The 18,775-nt window shown below is 54.4% G+C and overlaps 2 protein-coding genes and 1 long non-coding RNA gene across 5 annotated transcripts in view; 2 read left to right on the top strand and 1 right to left on the bottom strand.

Annotated features, from left to right (window-relative positions):
- LOC130680058 (nascent polypeptide-associated complex subunit alpha, muscle-specific form-like) overlaps positions 1 to 18,775 on the top strand; it is a 76,052-nt gene that overhangs the window by 21,633 nt on the left and 35,644 nt on the right. The window lies entirely within an intron of this gene.
- The window catches only part of LOC130680059 (nascent polypeptide-associated complex subunit alpha, muscle-specific form-like), a 76,046-nt gene that overhangs the window by 6,285 nt on the left and 50,986 nt on the right, over positions 1 to 18,775 (bottom strand). For both annotated transcript variants that reach the window (XM_057490068.1, XM_057490069.1), the window contains exons 2-4: positions 1,546 to 1,715; positions 400 to 566; positions 47 to 260 (exon numbers count right to left, since the gene is read on the bottom strand). In XM_057490068.1, coding sequence (XP_057346051.1) covers positions 47 to 260; positions 400 to 566; positions 1,546 to 1,715 — 551 coding nt within the window. The remainder of the gene's footprint in view (positions 1 to 46; positions 261 to 399; positions 567 to 1,545; positions 1,716 to 18,775) is intronic.
- Positions 573 to 5,271, top strand: LOC130680065 (uncharacterized). The gene is made up of 4 exons (XR_008993075.1): positions 573 to 1,022; positions 1,136 to 1,281; positions 2,880 to 3,099; positions 3,841 to 5,271. It is a non-coding gene; the product is annotated as an uncharacterized LOC130680065 (long non-coding RNA).

Here is an 18,775-nt window from a genome sequence, read left to right on the forward strand (position 1 = left end):
AGTCCCCAGTCGTCAGTTCGCCCATGGGAATCCGAAGATGAGTGACCTGTTGGGCTCTGCTGTGGGCTCATGGGGCTCCCGCTCGGGGCCTGGCTCTGAGGCTGAGGCCACTGCTGGGACATCCTCCAGCTCTGCAGGGGCTGAGGCAGGTGTCACCGGCCGTATCTCCAGAACAGGGGTCTCAGGGAGCTCCTGGATGGGCTCTAGCCACGAAGCTGGCCCTCCCCGTGTCTCTGGAGCCAGCTGCCTCTGCCGTGGGTCTGGAGCGGGACACAGAGAAAGGGTCACCCCGGGGCTGATTCCCCGCGCCTTACAATGACAGAAGAGCCCTCAGTGCCTTGAAGGGAACCCCAGTCCGGGAAGCCCACCCTAGACGGTCCCCTGGCTGCAGCCCCTCACCTTCCAGCACCGCCACCGTGGGCCCCAGGTGCTCCTCCTGGACCAAGTGGTGGAGGACTTGGCCCTTCTCGGGGAATGAACGCCGTCCGCCATTGATCACGTGGACCTCCCTCCCTTGCTTCTCGATATAGTGGTTTAACTTTATTTCCACGGGGCTGGAGTACGGCCTGGGGGTGGCAGAGTGAGAAGCCTGGTCTTTCCAGCCGCACTGCCCTCCCGGCCCACCCTTGTGTGGGCCTGGCCGCTGTGCACTCCCCTGCCTGTCCAGGCACCTGCCCCTCCCCCTGCCTGACCCTGCGTGTCTGTCCTGGGACCCCATCCTCTCCCATCCTCCCGAATAGGAAGTCCCAAGTCATCAGTCCGCCCATGGGAATCTGAAGATGGATGACCGCTGGGCTCTGCTGGGTTCCTCCTGCCCCAAGCCCCAAACTCCTCCTTCCCCCATTCTGTGAGACGGGCAGCGCTCCCTCTGGACCCAGTGAACGATTGCGCATCCTGTGTCCAGGAGAAATACCCCCATTTACGGAAGCAGGACACGATGGCATCGTCCGTGTCGCTCCCTGGCTGTGACCTGCGGATGACGCCTGAAGTGACTACCCTACTCGGCCCGGGACAGGGTTCCAGTACTGTGTCTGCTTCCTTCACTCAGTTATGCTAAGTGTCCCCAAAGGGTCTGCACAAAGTGGGTGCTGCATACCTATTGTTGCTGAAGGAAGTCCTTCCCGAACCTTCCCAGGTACCCCTCTGCTGCCCCCAGAGGTCCCTCATGTGGCCACGGCGAGGACAAGGACCGGGCCCAGCCACAGGGAATCGCGAGCCTCCGTTCCAAAGGCTGCTTTCCATGTGCTTTTCCAAATGAGCCAGGCTCCAGGCCACTGACGGGTGAGGCCAAAGGCTTTTCATCGGGTACAGAGAAGTAAGCCCCGAAGTGGCCCAGCTTGGCTGGCAGTCCTCTACAGTGCCGGGCGCCAGCGGAGCCCCTCTAAGGCTCCTCCCGTGTTCCCCATGGGCACCCTAACAGGCTGATCGCCAGCCACCCTGCCCGTCAGAGGAGCACGCTGAGGCTCAGACACGTGGGGACACGCAAGACCCACCGCGGGCTGTGGGCAGAGGCCCGACTGTGCCGAGGAGGGGGTGGGTGCTCACCGGGGGAGCCGCTGGTCCGTGGTCGGCTGGTCAGCGTCCTCGGGAGTGCTCCGGCTGGTGTTTGGAGCTCGTTCCTCCCATGCTGTGCGCCTTGTCTGCATACACACGTCCATCTGGGGAACCCTGCTCATGTTGAGCTCACTCCGAAAGAGAGTTAGCTCAGCTTCTCGCTGAGAGGGGCAGCAGGGATATAGTCAGTGGGAAACCCAGGAACCACCAGGACGAGGGAGGTTTGTGGCTCACCTGAGAGCCCCCAGCCCCCTGGGGTGCGAGCAAGGAGAGGCACGGGGTGCCCCCGGGAACAACGTTCCAGGCCCTCTGGAGTGGTCCTGTTGGCCACTCTCGAGGGAGGGCCCTGGCCGGTTGCCAGGTGTGGAACGGGGTCCTGGGGTGTAGACAGCCTGCCCCAGGTCCAGGGAGATGGAGTAGGTGAATCCATCCACCAGCTCCTCTACGCTCCCTAGGGTGGAGCTCTGCAAAGCCAGCACCTGGTAGCTGGGGAGGAGGCACCCGGGGATGCCTGGACCTCCCCGCAGGGGGCAATGTGGGCCCCAAACTTGACCGGAGATAAGGCCCACAGGGCCATCTGCGTAGACATCCAGTCCCTCAGGGAAGAGGAGGACACCCCTGGGCTCAGGATTAACATGTGGGTGGAAATACCTGGTCCCAACACTCACCTCCATGTCCTGAATGATGAGACCAGAGCTGTGACACTGACTGCCCCACCAGGGGGCCACCACCTCACAACATGCTCCCACCCTAGAACGGACCCCCTCCTCCCCACGCCCACCGCAGACACATTAGGGGCCACGGGGAAGGTCAGCCGGGGATGGGTCACACAGTGACCTGGCCCTGGAGTGGCCCGCTCTGGGCTGCACTGTGTTACCTCGGACTCCCCCCGGAGACACGGACAGAAGCATTGAAAGAGGTCACTGAGCCAGTGCCCACAGGAAGCAGGACTCTCACTCTCAGATTCCCCCCTGTCTTCCTCGCCTTCAGAAGGCTCCACACAACAAGACCACATGTTGCTCTGTCGAGCACCTCCGGTCAAGTGAGCAGGACTGGGGTCTGCGACCAGGAGCTGGGTTCCGTCCGGGTCACAATTCAGGTTCTACTGGGCGTGTCATCAGAGACATCACTTCTTCAAGGGCCCCTCCCTGCATTCAGACACGCCCACGTGCCCCTCTGGGCTGCTGACTGCCCCCCCTCCTGGCCCTTGCCATGCAAGAGTACACACATCTCCACCAGAGCCCTCCCCACGCTCTCTGGCAATGTCACCGGGGTCCCAGCTCTGAGGAGACAAGAGCTGAGCTCAGGCCTCTTTTTCTCACCAGTTCCCTGTCCTGCTGAGGCCACGGCACCTCCCAGGAGCTGCCCAACATCCCAACCTGCACAGGGAGGGTCACGCCAGATATTCCTCCCTAAGGACATCCCCAGGGATACATGGATGACACCTCCAGCTCCTGGCGGCTGGTGTCACGTGTGTGTGTCGCACGGACTCAGAGACGGAAGAATGCCAACCAGGCTTGGCATGGAGCGTGGACCACCACGCAGGTCAGGCCGGGGTCCGGGCCTTGTGATCTTGGGCAGGTCCGTCTCACGCTAGGCCGTTTTCAGGTGTGCACCTTGAAGGGGTGGCAATGAGAGGAGATCCAGGTGTTGCCCTCTACTGCCTTCCACCTTCCAGAGGTCCAGGTTGCTCTCAAACTAGGTGCTTTTCAGACCAATCAGTAAATGGCTCAGAGTAGCCCACTGGAAATGAGGTCTCTGCTGCCTCTGAAATCCGAGGTGGTCCACCAGGCCGCTGTGCATTTTGTGTATGTGGGTGGGAAGAGGGGCCGGATACAGCACCTTATTCATCACCTTACAAGGGAGAGCTTAGCATGCCCACATGATAGACTTGTAGAAACTTCTCTAAGACGAAAGAAAGGCCCCTGAATTTTTGTTGGATTTATTTCCCACCTTTTGACACGTGACTGTTTTATCAATATGCTTGATAGGTCAGTCCAGGTGGGTCACACTTGTGGCCTGGCCCTGGAGTGGCCCGCTCTGGGCTGCCCTGTGTTACCTCGGGGCTCCTCGGGTGACACAGGAGTTGTACTTCCTGATCACTGCGTCCAATCAGCATAATACCATCAATGTGATGGGCCAGTGTGATGTCTTCTGGAAGGAAAAGGAGACGAAGGTTCCTTCTGACTAAGTGACAACCTAAGTCTGGAGGTCTGATATGCCTCTGAGATAGTTTTCTCTCCTTGCCGGCTGAAAGCTAACTGCCCTGCTGGTCTTTACTCACAGGAAGAGAACAAAGAGCATTTTCCTGACCAATACTTACACACTGGCAGCTTGGGGATCAAGTGATGAAGCCCCATGTGCAGCAGTAACGGCAATCTGAGCCACTCTGATTACGGTGACCATCATGCACTGGCATCTCCAAGATTCATCTGTTTTCCGAGTAGGCCAAATGAGTGACTTCAACAAGGGTATGTGGAGATCACCACCCCGACATCTTCCAAGTCCTTGGTGGCGACACCGGTTTCTGTACTCTCTCCTGGAAGGCGTTACTGCTTTCAGTGTGTACTTTAGATGGAATCCTAGAGGCTTGTGCTCGAGCTACCATACAGCACGAATTCCTTGCCGGCACAGTCCCCTGTGGCTAGCGAGGAGGAAGGCAGGAGCTCTGCGTTCCTCCAGGGCAGCTCGGCCTTGGGCCCTGACACCGAGGGAGCGGCAGTGCGGGCACTTGGTCGGGGGACCGCTCCTGGTACCGAAACCCAGTCCTTGTCCCTGAGGTCAAATCACAAAAGACAGTGACAAGGTTTTGAGGAAAGGAAAGAATAGTTTATTGATTTGCTAGCAAACGAGGGAGCGGCAGGCTCCTGCCTTGCAGAACCACCGTCCTCCGGACACACAAGCGGTCAGGGCTTTTCGAGGGGAAATCGTGGGAGAGGGGCTGGGGTGCAGACACATGAAGCAGCAGCTTGCAAGGGTCCAAGCAGACATTCCTGCGCCGATTCACTAGCTTTGTGTTTTTCTTTTCTGCTCCTCCTCAGTCCCCTGGGACAGGATGCTTTTTTGAGTCCCCTGTTTAGTGAACTTTACTGGCCTTAATTGTCTCTCATCCCGCTCATATCTATTTTTCTGCCTAACACTCCCAAGACTGACCAGCCTCTCGGTAAACATCCCATAGACATGCAAACAGGCACTTCAGGTCTACAATGGGTGACACCCAGGCAAGGATCCTGGCTGTAATTTCCATTTTCTCCACACCATCCTGGTCCTTTTAACAAAAAGAGAGAGGTCCTGGTTCAGCCCTGAGTAAACATAGCTACTTGACTGGTGGTGGGAGGAAGAATTTCTTCAGTTCCTCGAGGTTCCCTTAGCTGGTCTAAGAAACAAATTGACATGAGACAGATTAACAGGAGAAAAAGTAACAAAATTTAATTAAGTACATAAAGGGAAGCCATAGACGCGTGTTCCACAGACAGGGTGTGGAATTGCAATATTTCCAGAATCTCTTGACCTGGCTTTAGTGCTTCTCCGTATCAACAGGTGTTTCCAAGGGGTGGAGAGAAGTAGTCCGTCTCCACGTCAGTGGGTAATTACGTGGGCGAGGGAGGGTTTATCTGGACCAGAGAGCTTGGTGGGAGTATTGGCTCTCTTCTACTGCAGCAGGAGAGAGAGATGCAGGGCGACTGCTGGTAGGCAATAAATGACCTTTAAACATTATTTCTCCCTTTGCCTGATTTCGCTTTCAAAGGTATTTTGCCCTGGGATCTCCCCTCCCTGGAGTTACACAGGGAGAACCCAGGGCCCATCACCTGTCACCCCCTGGGTCCCTGCCCCTCACCCCAGGGCCCATCACCCCTCACCCCAGGACCCATCATCCCTCACCCCCACGGCCCCACCCCTCACCCCCAGGACCCATCATCCCTCATCCCCGGGGCCCCACCCCTCACCCCCGGGGCCCATCATCCCTCATCCCCGGGGCCCCACCCCTCACCCCAGGGCCCCCGCCCCTCACCCCTGGGTCCCCTCCCCTCATCCCCAGGGCCCCCACCACTCTTGGGCCTTTGAGCCAAAGGGATGCACTAAGCCCACAAGCAGGAGGTGGAAGGATCTTCAAACACTGGCTGTGGTTCAGCCCAGGAAGCACCCGCCGCGGGGCCGTGGCAACGCAGGGGTCACTCAGTATGTGGTCCGCCAGCTCCACCCCACCAGGGTGCATGCATCTGCTGGGATCCATGAATTCTTTGTCCTGAAGGCTGCATTGTATTAATTCCTGTAGCTTTAGGATAAGCCTTGGTGCCCAGTCTGTCCTTTAGCTCATGCTCCTCTTAATGTTATTGGCAGTTACGTTTCCATATGACCGTCAGCTAGGTTGTCATTTCCCGTTAAAGACCCTAAGGGTCTCAGTGGTAGGGCCTTGGATTTCTAGGCTGATTTGGGAAGGAGTTCCACCGTGACAACGTTGAGCCGTCCAGTCCACAGGGAGCATGTCCGGCTCTCCTGCCCAGGTGTTCACTGCTGTCCTCTGCTGATGCCCTCCACAGAGATCTCAGCATATTTATTCTGCTTACCCTGAGCAACCCCAGGCTCTGTCCTGGGCAGACGTTGATGCGCACCGCCACTGTGCTCGACACCCACCGTGCTGGAGACGGGCGGGGGGCCCTCGGCTCACCTCGCAGCAACTGTGAACAGTGCCAGCGACCTGTCAGTCTCCAGTAGACAAGCTACATGCAAAACAGGCAGATTTGGTCACACCTGCGTGGTGCTAAAGGAAGGACCAGCCCTTGGGGCTCTGACACCGAATGCGTGAGGTCGTTGGCACACCCACCCAGCCTCCTGATCTCAGGGTGCAAAGGGCGCGTCCTATGGTCCGACCCGGTTCTGGCGCTGTCTACGCGAACTCAGCGCAAAGGTGAAGGGCACAGCCCCATACCCCTATCCCCACGTGCCAGTCTCAGCTCCTGGGTTCCCAGGTCACTCACAATTGCCCAGCTTGGCTGGAAACTCAGGATTCCGTGATCCCCACCCCTGGTTCAAAAATTTGCTAGATTGACTCGCAGACTCAAGAAGGCTCTTGACTTAACGATCACCGGGTTTCAGAGAGGATGCGACCCAGGAGCAGCCAGACGAACGAGGTGGGCAGGGTGAGCTGAGGGGTGGGGGGCTCCTGTGCCTTCTCCCGCACCGCCCTCCAGGAACCTCCAAGCGCCTACCGCCCCGCAGCTCCCAGGCCTCCGAGTTAAAGGTTTTTATGGAAGTTCTGTCCTGTAGGCACGATGGGTTAAGTTCTGGCCACTGGTGATTAGCTCAGAATCAGACCCTCTCCCCTCCTGGGGAGAAAGTTCCAACCTCTAGTCACACGGCCCCGCTCCTCTGGCGCCAGCCGCCAGCCCACGACCCGTTTGGTGTGTGGTGTTGCTTTGCACACAGCATCGGGTAAGGCGTGTGCCTGACATGCAGACTGAGGGTCCCGACCTTGCGGCTCTAATCTTGGGGTCACAGAAACGCTTCGTTCTCTTCTCCCCAAAACACGGCAGGTTCAGCTACAGAGGCAGACTCCCTTCTCTTGGACCTTTCCCTTTGGGGAGTCCCTGGCCCATGGGCTCCAGGCCTGCCCTCCCCACAGAACATGGGGTCCATGGGGCCAAGGGGCCCAGCGGGCCTGAAGCTCATAGCCTAGTCTAGACAGTGGATCAAACTGCTGGGACCCAAATCCCTGCCCGATGGCTGGGTGCCCATTTCCAAGGCCTGTGCAGTCCCCTGTGACTGTCCTCACCACATGGCAGGTGTGTGCCCAAAGCCCAAGGTGGCTGGAGGTCCGCACACCTGTGTGAGACCCCACAGTGCAGGTGGAGGTGGGGGGTGGGGGGCGGAGGGAGGACGCCTCCACCTGGGTCCTGGCCCCCAGCCTTGGGGATGGCTCCTTTCCACCAGGAGTTCCCTGGCATGACCTGGGCTTTGTTCACATCCCCACCTCCAAGCCCCAGCCCACAGGTGCCCTGGCCGACCCTGGGGCTCCCACACCTCCGGGGCAGAGGCTCCCCGGAATGTGACCTTGCCCTTCAGTGCCCCCTGGCTGATACAGAAATGACCAATAGGCACAGTTTCACCCCAAATGCTGGCCTGGAGTCCTCTGCACAAGTCAGAGTGGGCCAAGGGCTCAGTGGCCACCTGCCTTCTCCAGGGTCCCAGTCAGTGTCAGGACATCTGATGGTGACATAAAAAAACAGAGAGGCTGGCAAGCCATTCTGGGCACCTGTGGTTGGTGGCAAAGGCTGGCCGGCCCCACACCGCCTCAGCCGGGAGCTGGGAGGGGCACCATGGCACTGACCGGCAGCACCGCAGCTCAGGGGACCACGCGTCCCGGACTTGGTGCACAGGTGGGGAAGGGCAGCCACCGGCCCTGGAGCATCCAGGTGCCAACATGCAGACGCCCAGAGTCTGTGGGGCCAAGGGGTTGGAGGCTCCTCACGGAGGGAAGGCAAGCGGCTCCCGGTCAGGGTGCAGCCCAGGGACACAGCCCATGGCTGCCAGGGGCTCAGTTCTCATGACAGCGGGAGATGGTGTGTAGCCCCACGGGGTGCAGACAATGGCGTCTTCCTGCAGGCCTGGCTGAGAGGCTGCGGTCCCATCACACTGGGCCTGCGGGCTCAGGTAGCCTGGTCCCCACTCACCCTGTGGCTCCCTGGGGCCCAGCACTCTTTCTTCCCGGCTACTTATGCCCCCAGCTTGCTGGGTGGGGACCTTCCCCATGGACCTCATCCGCTCTACCATCCGCTCCGTGGAGCCTGTCAGGGCAGCTCCCCCTGGGGGCTGGGGAGCCCTGGTCCCTCAGGTGCCATGGGTGTCCACCCCCCACACCCACACACGGTACGGGAGGTGCCAAAGGGAAAGTCCCAGCCAGGCTCGGGGACCCCAACATACCACTCTGAACAAAGCCCAGGCCCCCGCCTGGCGGGCTCACAGGCCCGCAGAGCCCACGGGGCTGGTGCATGGAGCCTGGAGCCGTGAGCTGGGACATGGCCGAGTGACCCTACAGTGGCAAATGAGGTGCCCAACACTGCCCGTCCCCCTCTCCGGGGCCCACGCCTGGCCTCTGTGTCTGTGCAGGGCCCTTCCTCGTCCCCTACCTTTTCGCCTTGGCCCTCAAGGGGATCCCCCTCTTCCACATTGAGCTTGCCTTCGGCCAGCGCCTGCGGAGGGCCAGCATCGGGGTGTGGACAGCCATCTCACCCTACCTGGGTGGAGTTGGTATACAGGTCCCTGGAGCCCTGCGCACAGCTGCTCAGGCCTGGAGGGGGAGTTGCTGGGGTTGCAGGTCCGGGGGTGGTGTCTGCCTGCTTGTCTCATCGGCACACATTTGGTGGTTTTGAGCCTGTAGACCTACGGGGTGCCTGACGCAGACGTGCAGGGAGACCCACGCGGCAGCATCCCAGTGGGAGCTGACCTGGCCACACTCTGAGGAGGCCTCTCCCAGGAGGGCAAGGACGTGGGAGCAGGGTACTGCGTGGGGTACACTTGGCATAGGAGGGGTGGCAAGGGGCCCAGCCCAATGGAGCAGCCAGATGTCCTGAACTGCCCTGGGCCTGTGCACACGTGGCGCATTGGGGGAGTCCCTGATGAGAGCAGACCTGCCCCCCCGCGCGCACACACACACACCCCGTGCCCTTGAGGTGAAGGCTGAAGTACAGGGGTCCGTGTGCCACCGTTGGGCCTGTGACATGACGCCTCCCCTCCAGGCGGGTCCACTGTGGTCCAGAAGCCCCACCTGAAACACGCTGGAAGCCCCGGGGAGAGAAGGGCTGTGCCCAGCCAGGAAGGGCCCAGTGGGCTCGCCCTGTGGATGCAGGCTGGAGGGGCGGGCGGCGGGAGCCCCCGGGGCGCCCTGGGGGGCGGGAATGGTGCCTGTGCATGGGACGGCCTGCAGGTGGGCAGGTGCTGAGCAGGAGCTGTGGCTGGACTGCAGGGCTGGGCTGCCTCACCACATCCTTCCAAATCAGCCTGTCCTACAACATGGTCCTGAGTTGGGTGCCGTGGTAATTCCTCAGCAACTCCCAGAACCCCATGTCCTAGAGCTCCTGCCTGCTGGACCTCACCCACACAGGTAAGACCAGGGCATCGCCGGGCACCGGAGCCCCTGAGGGCTCCCCAGAGAGCACACCTGAAACCCACTCTGCACCCACTGCAGGCGCAGGGGCCCGCGGGGACCCCGCTGTCCACAGCACAGCACCAGGGCCCTCACCCCCATGAGGGGAGCAGGTGGGATTGCCACCTCACCGCACGGGGTCTTTGGGCCCAGACCCCAGCTGAGGGCTCGATCTGGGGACATCTTTGCGATGTGGAAGTCGTCAGCTCGGCAGTTCACTGGTGGAGCGGTGTCAGCCCAGTTTCCCTCCTGCCTTGGGCTGGTCCCAGCTAGTGTTGGCACATTCTGAACGAGAAAGCCCTGCGTGCTTGGATGGCGAGGCCCCATGGGCCATGGCTGGACACCCTGGGCAGCAGGGGCACTGGATCCCCAGCTGTGCCCAGTGCTCTGGCAGCCCCAGTGCAGGTTACCTGCAGCCTGCACTTCCTGCTGGAGGTTGGTGGGGCTCCGGTCCCGCATGAACTGCGTAGCCAGCCCCTGACAGGCCCCTCTGGTCCCAGGGCTTGTGGTCCTGTGCCAGGGCAGCAGTACCATGAGCTACTTCTGGGACCGGCAGGCTCTGAACGTCACGGCCGACATCAGCGACAGCGGCTCCGTCCCACGGCGGCTGCTGGGCCACTTGGCCGCCTGCTGGGCGATCGTGTATCTGTGCGTCATCAGAGGCATCCAGTCCACTGGGAAGGTGAGAGCCTGCAGGCATGCCTGCTCCCCAGCTCCCACCAGCTCCGAGGGACCCCTCCCCATCCTCAGTGCTGGTCTTGGTCAAAGGCTCTGCTGGGGCAGCATAAGCATGAGGTTGGGTGAGTCTCTTAAAGTCACAAATGACCTTTATTTATCCTGGTGATATTCTGCTCTGACTCAAGTGTCAAAACCGCCTTTCCAGCCTTCTTTGCATCAACAAACATCGTAGATCTTTTCCACTTAACCTGTTTGGGTCTCTGTGTTTAAAGTATGTTTCTTTTAGACAGCATAGCATAGGGTCTTGCTTTTTTATCCAATTTAACCATTCCTGCCTTTTGTTTGGGTGTTTAGACCATTTACATTGAATGTGATGTTGCATTGTTTAAGTCTGTCAGCTTGTGTTTGTTTTCTGTTTGTTCCATTTGCTCTTTCCTGGTTCTCTGTTTCTGAATGTTTTTAACGATCCCACCGTATGTCCTCTGCGCACTTGTACCCCGCTCCCCCAGCTCTGGTGTCACATGTTTCACTTGCAATGAATGGGTCATAGGCAGCAAGCCCACTGGTAACATTTTGGTTTTAAACAGTTGATTATCTTTCAGAGACTTACGTAATGAGACAAAGACATCGATAGTTACGCATGGGGTTTCCACACAAAGAGGATCAAGGAAGCCTGAGCTGCATCTCACACACGTGCCCTGGCATGGGGGCTCCCCACCCTGTCTTCTCTCTGGGCATGGATGAGTCCACTGTTAAGTGTCTATGCTGGGAAATGACTGCGACACGCTTCTGTGCCTCCCAGACCCCGGCTCCCCATCCAGGGCGACGGAGCTGTTGGGAAGTCCTAAGTGTGCACACGGGCCCCTCGGTTTTCTCAGTTGGCGTGTGAGAGTTAACAGTTATGCTCAGGTTAGGCTCTTCACACTGGGGACGATTTACTGCATTAGACCAAAGCCAACTTTAGGCCCAGAGTGCCAGCCAGCAGTTCCAAATAATCCGTTATGAAGGCCCAGTAAACCATCAGGGTCACTGATGGTTTGGCCACACGGCCTCCGACCGGGCCCCGGGCTCCACAGCCACCCCCTCCTCCCCCAGTGCGCTCAGCACCCCTGCACGCCACACACACTGGTTCCCCGTGTCTGCCGGGATGGCTGACGCGCTGAGGCAGGAGCCCAGCAGCCCAAGGCCGCACAGCTCAGACGCCTGGACATCCCAGGTGATGACCAGTGGCTTGGCTGAGGTTCATGCCCCAGAGGACAAGCAGGGACCGCTGGGCCACCCCACGTGCTTACCAGTGGTAGTACTTAAAGCGTGGCCGCCAGTTGGGTGCATGCAGCAGGGTCTACATTATGCAGGCCAGGTTCACAAACATGTAGCACGTGAGGAAAAACCTGAGGGCATCAGGCACAGCATGGCGGGGGGGCGGGGGGCGGGCAGGCCCAGGCTCCAGTATGCCGGGTCCCCTGCCCTCCATGTCCCAGGAAGCACCCTCCCTCTTGGCCACGTCACCATCCCATGGATGACCGTGTCCCACACCTGGCCCCGTGTCCATCCCTGTGTGCCCTTACAGGCCAACCCACAGAGCAGGTGCCTCACATCCCCCATCTCCTGCCGCACCCGTGGCCACACACGGAGAGGATGGGGGCCACGCTGTCCAGGGAGGCGATGAGAATGCCAGCCTTGCAGATGAGGGCTGTGAGTAGCAGGGCCCACGTGGGCTCCCCGTTGGCCTTTCCATGGCGAAACTCGTGCAGGAGAAGGGCAGGGAGCTGGTGGCCGCAGTGCAGGAGCCTCAGGAGCACCCTGCATTCAGGGGACGAGCCCACTGGGTGGGCCGACCCAGGGGCATCTCAGAGACGCGGCACCAGCAGAAATGCATAGCCTCACATGTCAGGATTGCCTCGCCGCGCCCGGGACACCCAGAACTCGTGGGGGTAGGTGAAGGCCAGGTACCATTAGACCCCGGGCCCCTGCACAGAGCGCTGGCCGGGGGTCTCCTGGCATCCTGAGGCCAGCCCCAACACGGAGGCACAGGGTCCCTTCGCACACCCGCGGGGGCATTCCTGGGTGGACCCCACAGTAAGGCCTGGGCCCTGAACCCACAGCCACACAATGTGGCAGAACCTCCCGGAAGGCTGCACCCAGCCTCTAGGGACACCGTGCTCCCTGCTGCCCAGTGGTACAGAGGGACGACCACATGAGGACACGGGAGAAGGTGGCTGTCCACACGCCCAGGAGAGAATCTGTAAGATCAAGGCCTAGAAAATGCACTCAGCGGCCAGTGCAGCTTGTGATCTCTGCACACACATTAGAAGCTCCCACCGTAACCAAGGGATTGGGCAAGAGTCTGCAAAGGCCCTGAAACCACAGGGTGCACAGGAGGCTGCAGGCGCCCCCGATTCGTTACAAAGGGGAGGCATCCGGCACCGGGGCCCTCCACGCTCAGCGGAGGTCAGGCATCAACTCCACAGCCAGGCACATAAACTCCGTGCCCTTCTACAAGACATCCAGCGGGTCCTACAAGCTCTCCAACTGAAGACAGCAAGGGGGGAACGTTCTAGTGCTTGGGTCTAGAAAGCCTTCTCTGCAAAGGGAGGCTGTCCTGCCATAACCACTGAGCCGCATCCCAATAAAACTTTATTGACGGCAGGTGGCCACCCCAGGCCACAGGCAGCCCAGTGGCTGGGCTCCCCAAAGCACAGCCGACACAATTCTCTCCCAGCCCAGGACCGCCAAGGGGGAGGTGGTGGCTCTTCCTCCAGCCCACTCCAGCTGGGGGAGCCCATCCCAGCCCTGCCTCACCACCTGCTGAAGCCCCCTCCCCAAAAAGGCCGTTCTCTGGAGGCCCCGAGCTGCCTGCGAAGCCGGCAATCCATGGATCAGGTCTCTCTGTTGCTCAGCCGAGCCTGAGCAACTGCACACCCACAGTCTCCCTCCAGGGTCTGAAGAAAGTTCTGGTAACACACCAGCACCTTGAACACCTCTGAAAGTGATGCCCTGGTTTTTGTTTGCAGAGTCAAAGAATGAACTTAGCAAACACGCAAAGTAGGAGAGCCAGAGAGAGGTGTTTATTTAGAGATACAGTGAGAGGACAGAGCTCCTGGCTCACGCCAGGAGGGGACAAGAGAGTCTGTGGTGGTGCGTTGTCTAGGGGGTTTACAGTCAGTTGAGGATTTTCAGGAATGTGGCTAAGGGCTTGGGGTGCAGACTTGTACCAACCGCCCTGCCCCCAAGGTGGGCTGGGTTGTTGTCTGTTTGCTACGGCTGTTTGTAGTTGGGATACAGTGAAGTCACAGGTTATGATGAGATACCCTTTTTTATTTGTGGAACACTGTGGGTAAAAGTATAACATTTCCAGAATATCTCGCCTGACTTTAGTACATCTGCATATCAATAGGCATTCAGAGGTGGCAAGAAGTATGGCTTTAGTGCATTTGCATCACTCCTCAGGGGTGGAGAGAGAATCTCCATATGAATGGGTATTTACCTGCGCAGGAGGGCTTATCTGTACCTGAGAGGTTAGGGTGGGGGGCGGGTACTGCTGCTGCTGGAGCAGGAGAGAGAGATGAGCCAGACTGCAGTTTTGTAAGCAATAAATGAGTTTTAAAGTTTATCTCCCCCTTTGCTGATTTCGGTTTTTAGAGGTATTTTGCCCCTGGATTTCCTTTCCCGTACTTCCAAACACTCAAACATTCCAGGCCAAGTTGCTCCTGGCCTTTTGAGCTTTAACTGATCTCACTAAAGATGTCTATATTCCTAGTCTGGTACCTTTACCCTAAGAGAATTAGTGTGACGTTGACTTTGCATAATGCTTAACAGAGTTACCATAGGCACTTCTTTGCACATTGTTCTCTCTGTAATTATCTTGCTTTGCTTTTTCCAGAGGCCCTCACCCTACTCTGACTACACCCACGTCCCTGTTTCATTCCCCCATCTACAGAAGGAGACCCTAACTGCTTCTAGGGGAAGGGGGGCAACAACCACTCTGGCTACTTCACGGTGAGAGGGGGTGCAGTAAGGGGTGCAGTTAGGTTTCCATCATTGGTCAGTGAGAGGGCATCAGAAGGTGGGTGCTTCTATCTTGGTTTCCATTTCTATTACTATTTGCAGTTTTATGGCTTCTAGGCAAGACAGAACAAATCGTGTTATTAGCTTAAGTAGTGTTAGGCAGAAAAATCAATGGGTGGAAAGAGAAAAAGGCCAGGAAAGTCCACTAAAAAGACCCCAAATTAATCAATTGAAACTCAAAGCCAGGAGCAACTTGGCCTGGAGTGTTTGAATATTCCCCAGATGAAGGAGGATCCCTCAGCACAGCCCATGTCTTCCTTGTGTTTATCATACAGGCCCAGCTTTTCTTTTTTTTTTTCATAAAATTAAGATTTTTTTTTTGAGAGGGTATCTCTCATATTTATTGATCAAATGGTTGTTAATAAAATTCTGTATAGGGGACTCAATGCACAATCATTAATCAACCCCAAGCCTATTTCTCAACAGTCTCCAATCTTCTGAAGCATAACGAACAAGTTCTTACATGGTGAACAAGTTCTTACATAGTGAATAAGTTCTTACATGGTGAACAGTGCAAGGGCAGTCATCACAGAAACTTTCGGTTTTGATCACGCATCATGAACTATAAACAATCAAGTCAGAAACGATTATTCGTTTGATTTTTATACTTGATTTATATGTGAATCCCACATTTCTCCCTTTTTTTCTAAAATGGTGAAAGTGGTAGGTAGATGCAAGATAAAGGTAGTAAACATAGTTTAGTGCTGTAAGAGGGAAAATGTAGATGATCAGGTGTGTGCCTATAGACTAAGTATTCATCCAAGCTAGACAAGGGCAACAAAACATCCACGGATGCAGAAGATTTCTCTCAAAACAGGGGGGTGAGGTTCTAAGCCTCACCTCTGTTGATCCCCAATTTCTCACCTGATGGCCCCCCTGCGACTGTGCCTGTCTTAGGTTGTTCCTCCCTTGAGGAATCTTACCCGTCTCTGGCTAACCAGTCATCTTCTGGGGCCATACAGGGAAATGTGAAGTTGGTAAGTGAGAGAGAAGCAATATTGTTTGAAAAGGTTAGCTTTTTACTTCTTTGCAGATTTATGCCCTGTGGCTTCTATGCCCAGCATTTGTCTTGAGGTGTCTTTACCACTTGGAAGAATTATGATACTCGGTAATTTCGATATGAGGCACGAATTCTACTTAAGGGTTGTAATTAGGAAGAAGAAAAGCTATAGAAGTAGCAGACGGAAGAAAACATGGGAAGATTGATTATTTCTTTGACATATCTTCTTGTAGAGTAACATAAGCATGTATAGGTTTTAAACTACTAATTAAATTGCGTACACACATTAACATAATAGGAATAGAGCTACATAACCGAAGCATACCTGTAATTACCAGCCATCTCCAGTGAAACCAAGAAAACCAGTTAGGCACCCTAGGCATCTGTGAAAACTTATCAATGATATGATGGATATTGTCTAACTGAATTTGAATAGTTTGAGAAGAATCAGACAAATTAAAACAACACATTCCTGGGAACTGTTCACATCCCATATGTTCTTTTAACAGTAGATAGTCTATAGTTGCAAGACTTTGGAGCTCTACAGCTTGCACTTCTCCTAATTCTTGGTTGAGTTGCAACAGTATAGATCCAGTCAAATTTGTTGTTTTAGTCTATGCACAGGCCAGCTTAGATATCTCCCCCTTCATTCCAAGGGCAAGTCCAGGAACCGGTGGGATGAATGCAGTTACAACTGCAACAGCGACAGGATCTTTGTTAAAATTTTTTCATGATCATCTTCTGGAATGACTCTTCCAGAGGAAGTTGATGTTGGAATTTCTTCATATCGTATCTTAATTCATTTTCCGGGTAGCCAAATCAGGCTTTGATCCTCTGTATAAACACAAAAAAACCCTTTACCCACACTTTGATATGACCTTCATACCATTGTGAAGAACCTATTGAACACCACCACACAGGAACTGCTTTTTTTTTTTTTAAGAGAAAGGAATATTATCAGAAAAATGTACTTCCATAGCTGATCATCTGACACCCTTTAAAAGATCAAAATTAAGGGTATGTAAAGCATGCATTAATCGTTGATTTGCAGTTAGTTTTATCCTATCAGGGAGTAATCCCCCTCTTTTCTTTCTTTTTTTTTTGTTGTCATTAATCTACAATTACATGAAGAATATTGTTTACTAGGCTCTCCCGTACACCAAGTGCCCCCCACAAACCCCATTACAGTCACTGTCCATCAGCATAGCAAAATGTTGTACAATCACTACTTGTCTTCTCTGTGTTGCACAGCCCTCCCTTTTCACCTCCCCCCCATTATGCATGCTAATCACAATACCCCCTTTCTTCTTCCCCCCCCTTATCCCTCCGTACCCACCCATCCTCCCCAGTCCCTTTCCCTTTGGTAACTGTTAGTCCATTCATGGGTTCTGTGATTCTGCTGCTGTTTTGCTACTTCACTTTTTCCTTTGTTCTTATACTTCACAGATGAGTGAAATTATTTGGTATTTGTCTTTCTCCACTTGGCTTATTTCACTGAGCATAATACTCTCTAGCTCCATCCATGTTGTTGCAAATGCTAGGATTTATTTTCTTCTTATGGCTGAATAATATTCCATTGTGTATATGTACCACATCTTCTTTATCCATTCATCTACTGATAGACACTTCGGTTGCTTCCAATTCTTGGCTATTGTAAATAGTGCTGTGATAAACATAGGGGTGCATATGTCTGTTTCAAACTGGGCTGCTGCATTCTTAGGGTAAATTCCTAGGAGTGGAATTCCTGGGTCAAATGGTAAGTCTATTTTGAGCATTTTGAGAACCTCCATACTGCTTTCCACAATGGTTGAACTAATTTACATTCCCACCAGCAGTGTAGGAGGGTTCCCCTTTCTCCACAACCTCGCCAACATTTGTTGTTGTTTGTCTTTTGGATGGTAGCCACTCTTACTGGTGTGAGGTGATACCTCATTGTGGTTTTAATTTGCATTTCTCTGATAATTAGCGATGTGGAGCATCTTTTCATGTGTCTGTTGGCCATCTGAATTTCTTTTTTGGAGAACTGTCTGTTCAGTTCCTCTGCCCATTTTTTAATTGGATTATTTGGTTTTTCTTTGTTGAGGTGGGTGAGCCCTTTATATATTTTGGATGTCAAGCCTTTATCGGATGTGTCATTTTCAAATATATTCTCCCATACTGTAGGGTACCTTTTTGTTCTATTGATGGTGTCTTTTGCTGTACAGAAGCTTTTCAGTTTAATATAGTCCCACTTGTTCATTTTTGCTTTTGTTTTCCTTGCCCGGGGAGATATGTGCAAGAAGAGGTCACTCATGTTTATGTCTAAGAGATTTTTGCCTATGTTTTTTTTCTAAGAGTTTTATGGTTTCATGACTTACATTCAGGTCTTTGATCCATTTCGAATTTACTTTTGTGTATGGGGTTACACAGTGATCCAGTTTCATTCTCTTACATGTAGCTGTCCAGTTTTGCCAGCACCATCTGTTGAAGATGCCAGCATACATCTCTTCAACATAGTATGTCCATGGCTCCTTTATCAAATATTAATTGACCATATATGTTTGGGTTAATGTCTGGAGTCTCTAATCTGTTCCACTGGTCTGTGGCTCTGTTCTTGTGCCAGTACCAAATTGTCTTGATTACTATGGCTTTGTAGAAGAGCTTGAAGTTGGGGAGTGAGATTCCCCCACTTGATTCTTCTTTCTCAGGATTGCTTTGGCTATTTGAGGTCTTTGGTGTTTCCATATGAATTTTTGAACTATTTGTTCCCGTTCGTTGAAGAATGTTGCTGGTAATTTGATAGGGATTGCATCAAATCTGTATATCGCTTTGGGCAGGATGGCCATTTTGACGATATTAATTCTTCCTAGCCACGAGTATGGGATGAGTTTCCATCTGTTAGTGTCCCCTTTAATTTCTCTTAAGAGTGACTTGTAGTTTTCAGGGTATACGTCTTTCACTTCTTTGGTTAGGTTTATTCGTAGATATTTTATTCTTTTTGATGCAATTGTGAATGGAGTTGTTTTCCTGATTTCTCTTTCTATTGGTTCATTGTTAGTGTATAGGAGAGCCACAGATTTCTGTGTGTTAATTTTGTATCCTGCAACTTTGCTGTATTCTGATATCAGTTCTAGTAGTTTTGGAGTGGAGTCTTTAGGGTTTTTTATGTACAATATCACGTCATCTGCAAATAGTGACAGTTTAACTTCTTCTTTACCAATCTGGATTTCTTGTATTTCTTTGTTTTGTCTGATTGCCGTGGCTTGGACCTCCAGTACTATGTTAAATACCAGTGGGGAGAGTGGGCATCCCTGTCTTTTTCCCGATCTCAGCGGAAAAGCTTTCAGCTTCTC

This window comes from Manis pentadactyla, chromosome 12 (assembly GCF_030020395.1).
Source record: "Manis pentadactyla isolate mManPen7 chromosome 12, mManPen7.hap1, whole genome shotgun sequence".
In the NCBI taxonomy this organism is placed as follows: domain Eukaryota; kingdom Metazoa; phylum Chordata; class Mammalia; order Pholidota; family Manidae; genus Manis; species Manis pentadactyla.